General features: G+C 40.0%; 1 protein-coding gene across 4 annotated transcripts in view; it reads right to left on the bottom strand.

Annotated features, from left to right (window-relative positions):
* The window catches only part of fut10 (fucosyltransferase 10), a 161,351-nt gene extending 146,754 nt beyond the window's left edge, over window positions 1-14,597 (bottom strand). For 2 of the 4 annotated variants that reach the window (XM_072256365.1, XM_072256366.1), the window contains exons 1-2: window positions 14,444-14,597; window positions 4,083-4,362 (exon numbers count right to left, since the gene is read on the bottom strand). In XM_072256365.1, coding sequence (XP_072112466.1) covers window positions 4,083-4,362; window positions 14,444-14,560 — 397 coding nt within the window. In that variant the 5' untranslated portion in view covers window positions 14,561-14,597. Of the gene's footprint in view, window positions 1-4,082; window positions 4,363-8,239; window positions 8,314-10,332; window positions 10,392-14,443 lie in introns of those variants that run through there. The other 2 variants (XM_072256369.1, XM_072256368.1) reach the window with 2 other exon arrangements.
* Between the last annotated feature and the right edge of the window lie 215 nt (window positions 14,598-14,812).

Here is a 14,812-nt window from a genome sequence, read left to right as displayed (position 1 = left end):
GTCAGTTGGATGAAATATGTTTAATACAAAAAATATCAGCCCAACTTTATGTAAAACTGATACTACAGGTCGATCTTTGAACTTGATTACAGATGGGGGGAAAAATTTCAGTTCCTGATTATTGAACAAAAACAAAATCCTTGATTTGTTTTTGGTATGAGGATATTTCTGGAAAAGATGGATTCATATCCCCATCCCTAGTTCTGTAGTTGTGGCTGCTTTTGGGCAGCCTTAGTAGAGTCTTCATTCCAAAAAAAAGCATGAGAGGATAAAGTTATTTTCATAGTGGAATGTTTCATTCCAGAACATATGTCCTTTTTTAAAATAAAAAAAATGGCTTTCTTTCTACTGTGCTTGACAGAGCCCTCTCTCTCATTTCCTCCATTTCTTAGGCTTCATCCTACCTCCCTCTAAAGAAACTGGAGAGGTTGGTTATTTGAAATTACTGAATTCAATACTGGAGTCCTGAAGGCTGCAATGTGTCTATTCAGAAGATGAGGTACTCTTCCTCCAGCTTAGTTTGGTGTTTGTTGCAGCACAACAAGAAGCCAAATACAAAGGTCTGAGTGCAATAAGATGCAAAATTCAAGTGTTAGACCCTTAAGGTTGTCATAGTTGTGGAAGGTAGTGGGGATAAGCTCCCATTACCTCTTAAATGCTCAGTGGTGTGCATCTCAAATAGCCTCTGATAATCAAAACCAGCTCAACCTTCACACGTGGCTTAGCTATTAAGCCCACCAAAACAGTTCCTACTGACAGAAGGGGAAAAGGTGGGTTACTGGTGCCATAAAACCAATTCGCTTCAGGCAGATGGGACTCATTGGCTATAATTGGCCACTCATCTAGGAGAAAGAAAACTCTGATCTCAAACCTCCGCTGCCTTGTGGCTATACCCACTCATGGGGAAAGCTTCAGGAGAAAAAATCCAGATCTGGAGTCCCGAACGCAGTCCTATATTGAGTTCAGTGCTGACTGGCGACTCTTGCAATGCTCTTGGTGCCAAACTATATTGGTCTCTACCATTCCTTTGGATTCAACTGTGTAGAAAGGGGGAGCCTGCTGCATGGGCAACAAGTTGCTCTCCTGAAATCTTGTACTTTCCTGGCTTGCACAGCATGTAGACGGTTAGAACACATTCAACCCTAACCAACGGAGATCCTCAAGGTCACAAACGTGTTCTGCAAAATGGTCACTCGATCTGTATTTGCTTCCTTCAGTGGAAATGGCATCACAATGTGAGCAGTGAATGCAATTGACTAAACTAGAAGAAACACCAGTGAATTTCTGTTCCACCTGGAAGGTTTGTTTGGATTGCTAGATTATGGCAAGGACATTGACAAAATGAGAAGTGTTGCAAAGCTCCTGATTGCATGGTAAAATTCCATAAGAGGAATGGCCAGAGAAGATATAGGAGTAAACCAGAATTTGCAGTCGCTTTAAAAATGCTGAAAAGGAAGGAGAGGAGAGAATGCATGTGATTTTGCCTACCTGTACTGCATTTTCTCTTTAATACAACATTATACTCCACATACTGTATGTTATTTTTCTAATTTTTTTTGGCAGCTCAGGTGCGGGAAATGTCACTGTCAAAGCTCTACCAAAGGTCAGGAAAGAGAGTTTAAAAAAGGACCAGCTTTGGGAAGGCTGGCCTTTTCCCAGCTGTGCAGGCGTGGTAAGGTTCGAAGCAAGAAGCCTAAACTCAACAGCAAATAAAAGGGTCAAGTAGAGGGGTCATTGTCAGAGTGTGCCAGTGAGAGAGCGGAAAGGCATTGGCTTAAGAGTGTTCAGCAAGAACAGAGAAAGGCACAGACAAGAAGACGTAACCTTTTTTTTTTTTAAGTACAGAGTGGTCAGGACGTAATGCTTCTCCTGTCACATGTTTCCCTGATGACTACATCTGCAGGAAATGCATCGAACTTCAGCCCCTGACTGACTAGGTCAAGGAGTTGGAGTTGGATGTACTCAAGATCAGCCGGGAGGCTGAAGACATTATAGGTGAGATTTTTGAATACACCTTTTGGATAGTAGATGGATGTCCACCAGGAGAGGTAAGAAGGTTAAGAAGTCAATGCAGGGTTCCCCCGTGGCCATTCCCCACAGCAACAAGTATACCTTGTTGGATACTGCTGGGGGGTAGTTGGGAAATGACCCATTAAGGCACAGCAAGCAGCAGCCAGGGTAGTGGCACTGTGGCTGGCTCTGAGGCTCAGCAGGGAACAGTAAAGTCAGGCAGTGCGGTAGTGATAGGGGACTTGATAGTTAGGGGGACAGACGGGAGATTCTATGCCTGGACATATTGCAGCAGCTGCAGGATATTCTCAAGGGGGAGGGTGAACAACCAGAGGTCATGGTGCATATTGGCAACAAAGACATATGCAGAAAAGGTTCACAGAGTTACAGCGTTCACTAAAAGGCCCTTAATCCAACTTGTCCATGTTGTCTATCTGTGCTAATCCCATATACTTGCATTTCAATGTTTAAAAGTTCTAAGTAAATTTATTATCCAAGTACATATGTTACAATATACAACATTGAGATTTATTTTCTTATAAGCATTTACAAAAAAAAATAGAATTTACAAGAAACTACACACAGACAATGACTAACAAACCACCAACATGCAAAAGAAGACAAACTAAAAAATAATACTGAGAATATGAGTTGTAAAGAGTCCTTGTCAGTCAATCTACAGCTTGTAGAATCAGTTTAGAGCAGTGGTGATTGAAGTTATCCATGCTGGTTCAGAAGCCTAATGGTTGAAAGGTAAAAACTGTTCCTGAACTTGGTAGTGTGGGACCCAAGGCTAAAGTGCCTCCTGTCCGATGGCACGAGCGAGAAGAGGGCATAAAGATGCTGCTGGTGGTAGACGGTGACGTTTTGAGGACAGCTCACAGAAAATTACTGGATATACATCATCTGCATTTAGCCAATATCCCATTCAAATCTCACCATCCATGCACTTTACCAAAAGTAATATAGGCACTAATTTGCATTTGCCTCGACCACTTACTCTCTCAGCTCAATCCTGTGTGAAAAACTTGTCCCCCAGATCCCCCTTAAATATTTCCTCTGTAACCTTAAACCAATATCCTCTTGGTTTAGACTTTTCAACCATGGGAATAAGATTATGACTACCTATGCTATCAATACTCCCCATAATTAAAAAATCTCTAAAGTTACCCCTAAGCTTCCTTTGCTTCAGAAGAAATCGTTCATCCTTGTGAATCTTTTCAACACCTTCTCAAACATAATCACATCCTTCCTATTGTATACAGTTTTACTTGCCATAATACGAAGGATATGGTTGCACTGGAGAGGTGCAGAATGGATTCACCACAGAACTTCAGTTAATGGGAGAGATTGCACAGGCTGGGTTTGTCTTCTCTGGAACAAAGAAAATCTAGAATTATGAGATTGACACAGAGGGTAAATAATATTTTCCCCCATAGTAGGGATGTCAAAAACAAAAGAACATGAGGTTAAAGTGGGAGTGAGGTGTTTTAAAGGAGATCTGATGGGATTTTTTTTTATTACACACAGTGGTTTATGTCTGTAATTTGCTGTCAGAGAAAGTGGTGCAAGCAACTTCATTCACCACATTTGAGAGTCATTTAGATTGTCATTTAAATAAGCAAGGCATGGGATACAAACATAATGGAGAAAAATGGGGTTAATGCAGATGGGCTAAATGGTTGGCATAGACATGGTGGACAGAAGAGCCTATTTCTGCGCTGTATGACTCTGGACATTGTGGATGGGGCAGGAAAATTGCATCTCTGATAAAAGATTGCCCGTGATTTCCTTAAATGACAGAGCAGGTTTGTGTCGCCAAATGGCTTCCTATTCCTATCTGCTATAATGTAATTCAACTTTAGATTGGAAGAGAAAATAGATGGCATCAAACAGGTTACATGCTATCTGATTCTCCACCCACTCCTCTCTACATAAACAGGTGGCTATCTATCGCTACCCATTTTGTGCTCTTATTAGTCTGCATTTAATTTCTGCAAAAGTCACTGTACTTATGTACTTAATACCCATCAGGCTACAATGACAGAACACTGAATTTAAAGAAAACTCACCATAAAACAAGAATGCTCGTGTCATTTGATGATCCTGATAGGTCCTGTTTACAGTAAAGAAACAGGTATCTCTTCCACATTGGCCTAGGCGGCCCAGTTCTCCAGTCAGTGGTGACCACCACAGAATAATGGGACACTCATTTCCCAAATCAGAATATTGCTTCACACTGTTCTGTAAATCATTTGCGTCATTCACCAGATTCCAATCCTCCATTCTGTCGCTGTAGAAATCCTCACCCTTTATTTCCTTTGTTTCAAACTGTCCCAGTTCAACCACCACCTGTAGATATAAGCACTACAGTTATACAGAGCTTCAGGCTGGCACAACACCCTGAACTTCTACACCATGTTGTTGGGTGAGGGGCACCCAGCAAGTATTACAAAGTGCAACACAGATCAAATCTGACAGCTTTAATTCCAACTAGCTAGATCTTCAAGAAGAGATTACCTCTGCTACTGAAGTGCATGACCATACAACAAAGGGACAAATACATTAGTATTAATCCGTCTCTCATCTGCTACGCCATGCAACAACCCACTCCTTTAATGGAGTTGCATGCAGCAGATTGTTCTCTGGGCAATTTGAATAACAGCACCACCCTTTTGCTTTTTGCAATAATGTCACTGATGCTTATTTTGAAAGACATACTGGTTATTACTGGGAATTCAATCCTGATAACTAGTAACATAATCTAAGCTGTAACTAACACACAGCACAAGAATTAAGAGCAGGAGCAGGCCTTTGGCTCCACTATGAGAGAAATGAAGTGCAAAATTTACACCTATCCATCCTATACTTCCACTATCTCTGGCCTAAATAGCCAGTTTGAATTGTAAAAACATTACTGTAGTTTCTTTCAAAATTCTGTTTCTTTGGCTCTTTAGTTTTTTTTTTAAATGGTGAAAACTGACACAAGTTCAATTCATACCAAGTCTAAACAGAGACTCTCTACTCCTTTATGTTCAGAATTCAAAGTAATTGTACTACGAAAGTACCATATAGTACCTTGAGATTCATTTTCTTACAGGAGGAAAGCAATATAATAAATTTTATGAAAGACTGACAAACAACTAATGCAAAAGAAAACAAACTGTAAATGAAAAGAAAACTTTAATACTGAGAACATGAGTTGTGAAGAGTCCTAGGAAGTGTGTCTACAGGATGATTAAAGTTATCCACGCTTGTTCAGAAGCCTGATAGTCAAAGGGTAACAACTCTTCCTGAACCTGGAGGTATGGGACCCAAGGCTCTGTACCACCTGCCAATGGTAGTCGTGGTGAGAATAAGGCACAGCTTGGATAGTGGGGGTCTTCGATGGGTGCTGCTTTCTTGGATCAGAACTCATGTAAAGATACTCAATGGTAGGTAGGGCTTTGCCTTTGATGAACTAGGTTGTATTCACCAATTTTATAGCTCTTTTCAATACTGATCATGGGTATTTCCATACCAGGGTGTGATGTAACCAGTTAGGATACTCTCAACAGTCCATCTATAGAAGTTGGTTAAAATTTTTTGTAGTCTATGCAGACAAACCTTGTACTAGCTAGGTATTATGGACTCAGCTCAATACATCATGGGAATATCCCTCCTCATCAGTAGTATCTATAGGAGGGACTGGCTCAAGAAGGCAACATTTAACATCAAACATCCCCGATATGAGCCACGCCAGCTTCTTATAGCTACCATCGGGCAGGAGGTACAGACGCCTGAAGTCTCACATCACCATTTCAAATCCATTTATTCTAACCATTCATTCTACTTCCCTTCAACCGTTCTGTTCCTGAACAAACCTGCACAACCGTGTTGACTATCTCAGTATAGCAATATTATGACCACTTCTGGACTACAGTGGATTTTTCATTTTTTGGATCTATTTGTGTTTGTATAAAATCTGTATAATAGTTAATGTTTTTCTTGAGAATGCTGCTGATCTAATGCTATGTGTTGTAATGCTGCTGCAAGCAGGTTTCTCAATGCACCTGTGCATATGAAGATAAACTCAACTTTGACATTGACAGAGTGGGGCAAGGGCCGTATTACTTCTGTCAGACACAAGGAGCTCACTGGATGATTATCTGGCAATGAGGCATGATAGATCCAATCCCTTATTTAGAGAGACAATCAGGAGTGGTACTCAATGCCTTCCAATTCAAGAGGTAGCAATGCAGCCATCTTTCCAAGGTTCATTTCTAATCCCACCAGGCACATTAAAAGCATTAATGAACTAAAAGGTCTGTGTTGACATCAGTAGGAAAGAGGCTTAATTTGTCTAGCGTCTGCAATGTTCCATTTTTGTACAGACAGAAAACGTACTTTTCAAATGTAATTATGAATATTAAATTATATATTAACAGTCCCTATCAAAAGAATTAGCATGCATAGATATCACATTGAGACCTAGCCAAACCTTTGGAGTTTTACACACAGTAGACTATTAAATACCAGCTAGGATGTTCGATTTCTATCTCCTATTGCTGTAAGAAACCCCCACTGGACATGTAACACCCAACCATAAGTTACAGAAAATATTGCATTTTCATTCCACATTGTATCAGTCATTATTCTCTCTGTTACTGATAACAAAGGTCTCCTTATCCATCCAACATTCAGTCTGTGCTGCCGTGCCTACATGCCTTTCTGCCTGTATAATTAACATCCTCATAGCAATATTTCTCCCTCCTTGCTTGTCAGATAACAAGCAGGTAAAGCTTTATGCAGACTCACTTAACAGTGGTGGATTGTAGAAAGTTAGTCATAAGATCACAGAATAATATGGCAACGAAATAGGTCCTTCAGCCTAACTCATCCGTGCTGATCAAGATGCACATCCAAGCTTGTCTCATTTTCTTACATTTGGCTCATATCCCTCGAAACTCTCTCTATCCATTAGGCGAGAGGCTATTAAATATTATTATTGTAACTAACTCAACCACTTCCTCTGGCAGTTCATTTTATATTTTCGCCACTATCTACATGGTCACTTTCAGCTCTCTCCCTTGTCATCTTAAACTTATGCCCTCTAGTTTTTTACTCCCTTTCCCTGGGAAAAAGACTATATTCACACCATCTATGCCTCTCATGATTTTATACAGCTCCATAAGGTCACCTCAGTCTCCTCTAATCCAATGATTAAAGTTCGAGCCATCTCAACCTCTCTCTATAACTTAGGCCCCAAGTCTGGCAATATTTTTGTTAATCTTCTCTGCACTCTTTCCTGCTTCGCATCTTTCAAGTTGTGTCAGAAAGAACAAAAGAAAATGCCACAAACTCTCCTTAGTGAGGGAGAGAGATAGCGTTTCAGATCATTCACCCTGTACATCAATTTCAATTCTTTCTCCCTCCACAAATATTTCCTGACTTGCAGCACATTTCCAGCATTTGCAGTTTTTGTTTCAAGCTACCAGCATTTTAATTTTGTCTTTGGGTTCCAGAGGCAAGCGGTTGGGAGTATTGATCCATGAGTATGGAATGCCAGAAGTCCAAGTGAAGATCTCAACCCAAGACATCGATGATCAGCTTCTCTCCACAGATGCTGCTTGACACACTGAGCTCCTTTAGCAGTTTGTTTACTCTAAAGCAGCAACCTTTCTCACCCGGCTTTGATCGCTTTCCAACCAGCTTCACAATTCAAAATTCAAGTTATAATTTACACATTTTCACCCACTAATTAATAAAGATCAATGTTATCTTAATCAATTCAACCAAAAGCTTGTGGTGGCCTGATTCTCAATAATTTTATGAAATTAACCTGTAATAACTAGAAAATTAATGGTATTTTACTCTTAAAATATCATAATGCAGGATAAATTTTGCTGCAATTGTGTTTTTAATTATTTTAATTTTGGATTTATTGAAGACTAGATTAAAAACCACAATCTCAAAATAACAAACTTGTTGTTACTGACTACAATTTATTTAGAGAACATCAACAAACTAGATTTGAACCAGTACCAACAAATAGCTGTCACATGACTCATCTCAATAATCAACAAGTTATATTGAGACGGCAACAAATTTAATAAACACCTCCAAGGACACAAATCAACATTTGTCAAGCATTTCAGAAAGTTTCTTTTTTCAAATTGTGCACACACAAAATCTATATTCATTACTTCAAAGAGATATGTTTACCAAACAAGAATACTCAAATACTCACACACACAATCCTGGGTGGAGAATTCATTGCTGAGGCCCAAACCAAAATGTAAGCATAGGGAATGTTACTTTCAATCGCTGGATTGCAGAGTCAGAAAAGTTGTTTCAATTAACCCATTCCATGCATGTTATAGAACTATACAATTGTAAAAGGGGCTGTAAAAGATTTCCAATATTTGCTCAATAAATGTCTGGGCATTATCAAGGAGCAGCCTCTTCCTCATCTCTGGGCCAGCATGTTGGAATACTGTGAGCAATTCTGGGCCTCAGGTCTGCTGGTCCTGAAGGATGATCCCAGGATTGAAAGGCTTATTGTAAGAGGAGCATTTGAGTCTCTGGGCCGGTACTCAATGGAGTTCAGAAAGATAGGGGAGCGGGTCTCATTGAAACTTACTGTATAATGAGAGGCTTGGAAAATATAGACATAGAGAGGACATTTCCATCAGTACGAGAGTCTAGGATCCAAGGACACACTCAGAATAAAGGGACATTCCTTTAAAACCGAAATGAGGAATTTCTTCAGGCAGAGGGTGGTGAATCTGTGAAATTCATTGACACAGAAGCACTGTGAAGTCCAAGTCATTGGGTGTTTTTAAGCCAGATTGATAGGTTCTCCATTGGTAAGGGGTTAAAGGGGGGTTAAAAGTAAGATGGCGAGAGAACGGGGTTGTAAAAAGTCAGCCCTAACTGAATGGCAAAACAGACATTTCATTTCTAATGGTCTTATGGTCTATAATTCTTAAAGACTTTGAATTAATTTTTGTCAATGGTAGAATAAAATCCACATGAATCCATCCACTGATCAACTGATTAAAATGATTAACAGAAAGCTTTAAAGGGGATGATATGGTTGGGATATGTGAATGTGTAGGGGAGAGGTTATGAAAAAGATCTTGGATTTGGACAGGGTGCAATGTCAGAGGGCTGGGTTTCAACGTCTTGGAAAGAAATTCCAAAGTGCAGAGCAGAAGAATTTAAAGAGGTCACAACCAAAGGGAATGGAACGCTGGGAGTACAGGGCTGTTGAACGCCATTTGGAATAGTACAGGAAAGCTAGAAAAGTAGTTGAAGTGCTGGAAGAGGTTACATTAACAAGGAGCTTAAAAGGCTTTCTAAGTGAATAGGAATTTCAAGTTTGTGAAGAGGATATGGAAATGGCAACACAAAGGAAAAGATTAGCAGAGATGCCAAACAGTTTGACTCAAATAAACACATAGTATGGATAAACAGAATTAGTGACAAATGCACAGAGAATTCTTACTTCAACCACTTCTCTTTAACGTAATAAGCAACCACCACTTACTAAACATTCCTGGGATTATAATCACCTTTGAAAGTAAACTAAAGCATCCCAGAGTTATAGAGGGGAATTGAAACCTGCATGAGCTCACGATTTTCCACACTCTTAATGTTTTATGGAGACTTCAAGATTCCTTCTGAGTATCAAGAGCAAGGAGAAGTTCATATATCATCCAATCAGTACTGTGCTCAAAGAGGGATCACTGTCTGCTGGTAAAGCATTGCTATTGTTCTTCCCAACTCCACACATATATTGACTTCAGTCTCCTTTGTTGTTGGATTAAACCTGGATGTAAACAGCACCTCAACATCTAGGCCTGGTCTGTTCAACCTTCCACCCTCAGCATCAAGTACAGCAAGATTAAAACAATATTTTTGCCCTAATTTTCCTGTAGGGATGGTGTCTACTGTTGTACTTAAGCCTCCTCTGGTTTTGCCGATAGGATTTCCATTGTCCCACATCTACCTCCACTCCTTCATATCATCATCACTTTGTCATTTGTCCCTCCTCCTCTCATCCCACTCCACTGCCTGTAAATCTGTCTAAATAGCTTTACTAAGTCTCCAACATCTTTCAATTCTGGTGAAAGTTTACTAAACCAAGATTTTGACTGTTTTATGGACCTGAAGGTGCTTCTTAATGTTCTGATTTACAACATCTGCAGTTTTATTTTCATTTTGATTGCATGGTTGTTAGTCACAGTACAGTTTACTGAAAGTTGGCATTGAAAAAGAAAATTAGTGGCAACAATAGAAAGTCACACTATAATTTTATAAATCTGTATAAATATATACCAGGAAGAACAGAGTGGAATTAGAAGAGTATCCACAAGCTGTAAGCTACAGGATCAGCAACAGGAGGCAGGAACTGGAAAAAGCTGCTTAAGCAGAAAGGAAAGTCTGGAAGAAATCGCAAACTACTGTAGAGTACAGCCTGCAAAAAGAGAGCAAAGTACAGGTATAAGCAATCTGCATCATACATAGCATTTACAGTAACTTCTGTTTAGCTGCATGACTTAAAGGGAACATTATAATTTCTATAAAGCTTAAAGTTGATTTATAAAGCAGGAGAAATAGGCAAGTTTAGAGCATTTTAAATTGCCGAACTGGTACCACTAGAAGGTTCAAACATCACCTAAGTAAGGTATAGATTTAGAGTTCTTCACATCATGCAGGGAGACACTTAGAACATACTGCACCTTTCATATCAATGCAGATACTTCATCTTCACATTGAGCACAATGGTGTTGTAAGACCATCTTACTCCATCCTAAATAAGTGGGAAGACATTCCCAAGGAAACAGTCCCAAGTCACTCTGGGCATATCCCATTCAATTTAACAGAGTAGGATTGAAGCAGGATTGATTGCTAATGGAAAAAAAAGGATCCATAAAACAACAGCCTCTTGTTGGTAGACACAAAAACAGCATTCCATCCATGATTGCCCACAGTAATTTTCATTGTTTGGGAAGATCAAGAATTTTCAATTATCAAAATAAAACTGGGCAAACACACCAACTTCTCAAATATTTTAAAAACTGCTATCAATTTTGAAATGACAAAACAAATGTCCACCCACGTATTTAACATTATGCACTGCTACTTGTATCTTTACCCTCCTATTACACACGCATATACTCAATACACAACATCAGCATTCTGAAAATCATTTTCTTTTAGTAAAAATCATGAGTGACATTATAAAATGTATCTAACTTAGATTTTAAGAGTGCTGAAAAGTTGGATTTTCTAAGTAGGTTTGTTTATCTGTGTTAGCAGTGTTAAGGAGAAAAATTCAGCTCCCAATTATCTAGCAGACTCATTGGGAGTTTCCATGCTGGACTTCACTGTTCTGCTCTCACAAGGATCACATTCCATTCCTTGAAGGTTTGACTTCAAACAGAGTAACAACATTAGTAGCCTTATGAAAGGTTATTGGCCTAAAATGATGACTTTGTTTCTCTTTTCAGATACATTGCCTCCTCTGCAACGTTCAGTTTTATAACTATGTAAATTGCAGCAGGGATAAGCTTTAATTCAGTGATGTGATTCTAAAGAAAATTAATGGTCAACATTTTGGGGTCAATAGTTTTGCAAGATCTGTCATATCCACTGACTCCCTCGAGCAGTGAAATGGCAGTAAATGGAATTCGGGCCATGTGGGGATTGATGGGTTATCTGCGGCACTATGGTTTTGAAGGGATGGAAGCTGTTGCAGCATAAACACAGACATCCCACCCCGTAAAAACTCATTTCAGGGAGGTAGCACCATCAATTTGCGGGAGACTCCCGGAACCTCCAGGAGAGGTGGGATGTCTGCAATAGAGTAGCTCCTTAGTAGCTGGCCAGCTAGTTTAAATAACGTTAGCTATGCTAATGAACGAATGACACCTGTTAAACTCACCTCAACATGTCTTTTACAGTCTTAACCCACCATGGGTAATAGAGAAGTCACTGTTGCAAACAGTGCAGTGAGCAACACTGTTATTATATTTGACCCCTATTAGGCAGTGGTACACTTTAGTGTAGTCCGGGGTGACGTACGTTTTATATTTTCTTTTTTTGGAACACTCTGCCATGGCGCACTTTCTCTCTCTCGCGCTCTCAAAAAAAAAAATCGATTTCCAGGATATTGTATATAATTTGCGAGCATCAAGGAGCCACTATCAATATGCGGGAGACTCCCGGAACTCCAGGAGAGGTGGGATGTCTGTAAACAGGAACATAAATAGGCAATGTACCAGCATGAGCTGACAGGGGAAATGGAGAAAAGTGTATTAAAGGGCGAGAGGAAATTGTTAAAATAAACTGGAGAGATGGCACGAATAATATTATAATCTACATGGTTTCCAGAAATTTTTGTTTTGCAATTTTCCACGACTTAGGTAGACCATTATGCCCTTTGAGTCGCTGTGCCATTCCATCATGGCTGATTTATTAACCCTCTCAACCCTATTCTCCTGCCTTCTCCCCACAACCTTTGACGCACTTATTAATCAAGAACCTATCAAGCTTTGCTTTAAACATACCCAATTACTTGGCCTCCACAGCCAACTCTGGTAATAAATCCTACAAATTCACCACCCACTGACTAAAGAAATTCCTCCTTACCACTGTTCTAACAGCACATCCTTCTATTCTGAGGATGCACCTTCCGGTCCCATTCCCCCTCTATAGGAAACATCCTCTCCACGTGCACTCTTATCTGGGTCTTTCAATATTCGATAAGCTTCACTGAGATCCCCCTGATTCTCATAAATTCCAGCAAGTAAAGCCCCAGAGTGATTGAAAGCTTCCCATACATTAACCCTTTCATTCCTGGGATCATTCTCATGAACCTCCTCTGGACCCTCTCCAATGCCAGCACATTCTTTCTTAGATAAGGGCATACTGCTCAAGTATGGTCTGACCAATGCCTTTTTAACCCTCAGTCTTCTCTTATTAGCTTGGAATCACCTATCTACCAAAAGTAGTGATATTGAAATAAGCCGCTATTACATTATATTCTCAGGATGAAACCTATGCTCAAGGCTGCTTTTAAATTGTCAGTTACCTTACAGAGACAGGGCTGTTACATTCTGCGGTGGATGTATCCCTGATCAGTATTCAGAGACTTGAAAACTCATTCACAAAGAAAAATCTGCCATGTTCAAATTAAACCTCAGTAAAAAAAAATGGAAGCACACAAGTAGGAATTGGTAGGGCTGTCAGGTTCCTTATAAAAATACTTCATTTGAAAAGAAACTTATTCAACAGTATCTCAGAATAAGTTCCAGTCATTGTTTCATTCATTAAACAGTAAAATACCTAATAATAACTGAGAGTTTCTGCTTTTGTAAAAAGTAATAAGTATTTTGGCAAACACTGATATGATTTGTAACCAAGAGGAATATACTTTTAAAGGGTTAAACAACTTTTCCCCTAAACAGCAGCATGGTTAATACTGTTGCTTCACAGCTCCAGTGACCCAGGTTTGAGTCTCACATCAAATGTTGCACTCTCTTCACATCTGTGGGTGCCTACTAGATGCTCCAGTTTCCTGTCACTATCTAAATGTGGGTTAACCAGCAAATATAAACTACCCTTTTATAAGTGGGAAGAAAAAGAATTTAAAAGATGTATGACAGGCTTGTGACAGAATAGGTCGCAGAGCTGCGTAAACAATGCCATTGTTGGAAGCTGACATGGATATGCAATACATAGAACGGAGCAAATGTTCTTTCTTTGTGGTGGGAGGAAAGTAAACTTCAGCGTAGTCATCAAAATCCTGCATTTGAGTACTGTTAATCTGAAAAGGAGTACAACTAAATGTTAAATTAATAGAAAACTTTTAAATGGAGATAACTATCTAAAAGTTATTTTACATCGGCATTCTTAAATATAAAAGAACATGTTAAGAAACCCCAGGGATTATTCATAATAAAGAAGCGCGATTGCATATCTGCTCAGAAAGGTGATGCATACATCACTAATCAGGTTAAGTCCTTTTCCATTCTCATCACGGGATGGACTTCTATGAACAGTCCCACCACAGATGGGTTTTTCTACGGTTGTTTTTGTTCAAAACTTCAAACCTAATTCATTATTTGCTTGAAGGGAGGGGGAGGGGATCCCTTGGGTAGTGAAAGACGCCACGTAATTACAACTTTAATGGTGGGCAACAAGACCAATTAGCAAGAATTTGCAAATACGGCGCAAGTTTACGTGGTAAGTGTGCATCAAAACTGTGGAGCTGAATTAAAACACATAAATAAGGGGAAAGCGTTACATTTTACAGAGAGGGTCTTATTGTTGTCCCCACAATACCTGTATCATGGAAAGAGTGGGATGGGGGAAGGTGGTAATGGGACCACGCCAGTGACGCCGCCGTGCTCCTGGGGAACAGAGCAGCAAGAAAGCACCTAACCTGCAAAGTCACAAGGAGGAACAGCAGGGTGCAGCAGCACAAGCAGTGCAACCAGAGCCATCTCCTGTCGATCCTACCACCGCGGCGCCACTCTCCTTTCACCCAAGGCTCTTCCATTTCGCGACAGTAACAAAGAAGTCATCCCACCGCCTGTCCTACATCTCGCCCACTCCCATTGGCTCATTTCTCCTCTCCCTTCCCCGCAAGGTCCCGAACCAGCTTTATGATGTCATCACCGGCTGCTTGTGAATGGCTACTTCTGCCGTCAATCACTTAGCCTTCCACGTGACCCATTCCCCGGACTCCCTGGCTAACGAGATAGACCAGTTGATGCATTGTCTTCATTCTTCAATTTGCAGAGCCAAAGCG

The sequence above is a fragment of the Mobula birostris genome, chromosome 4 (genome assembly GCF_030028105.1).
Source record: "Mobula birostris isolate sMobBir1 chromosome 4, sMobBir1.hap1, whole genome shotgun sequence".
Classification (NCBI taxonomy): domain Eukaryota; kingdom Metazoa; phylum Chordata; class Chondrichthyes; order Myliobatiformes; family Myliobatidae; genus Mobula; species Mobula birostris.
This window is presented reverse-complemented; position numbering and strand designations above follow the sequence as displayed.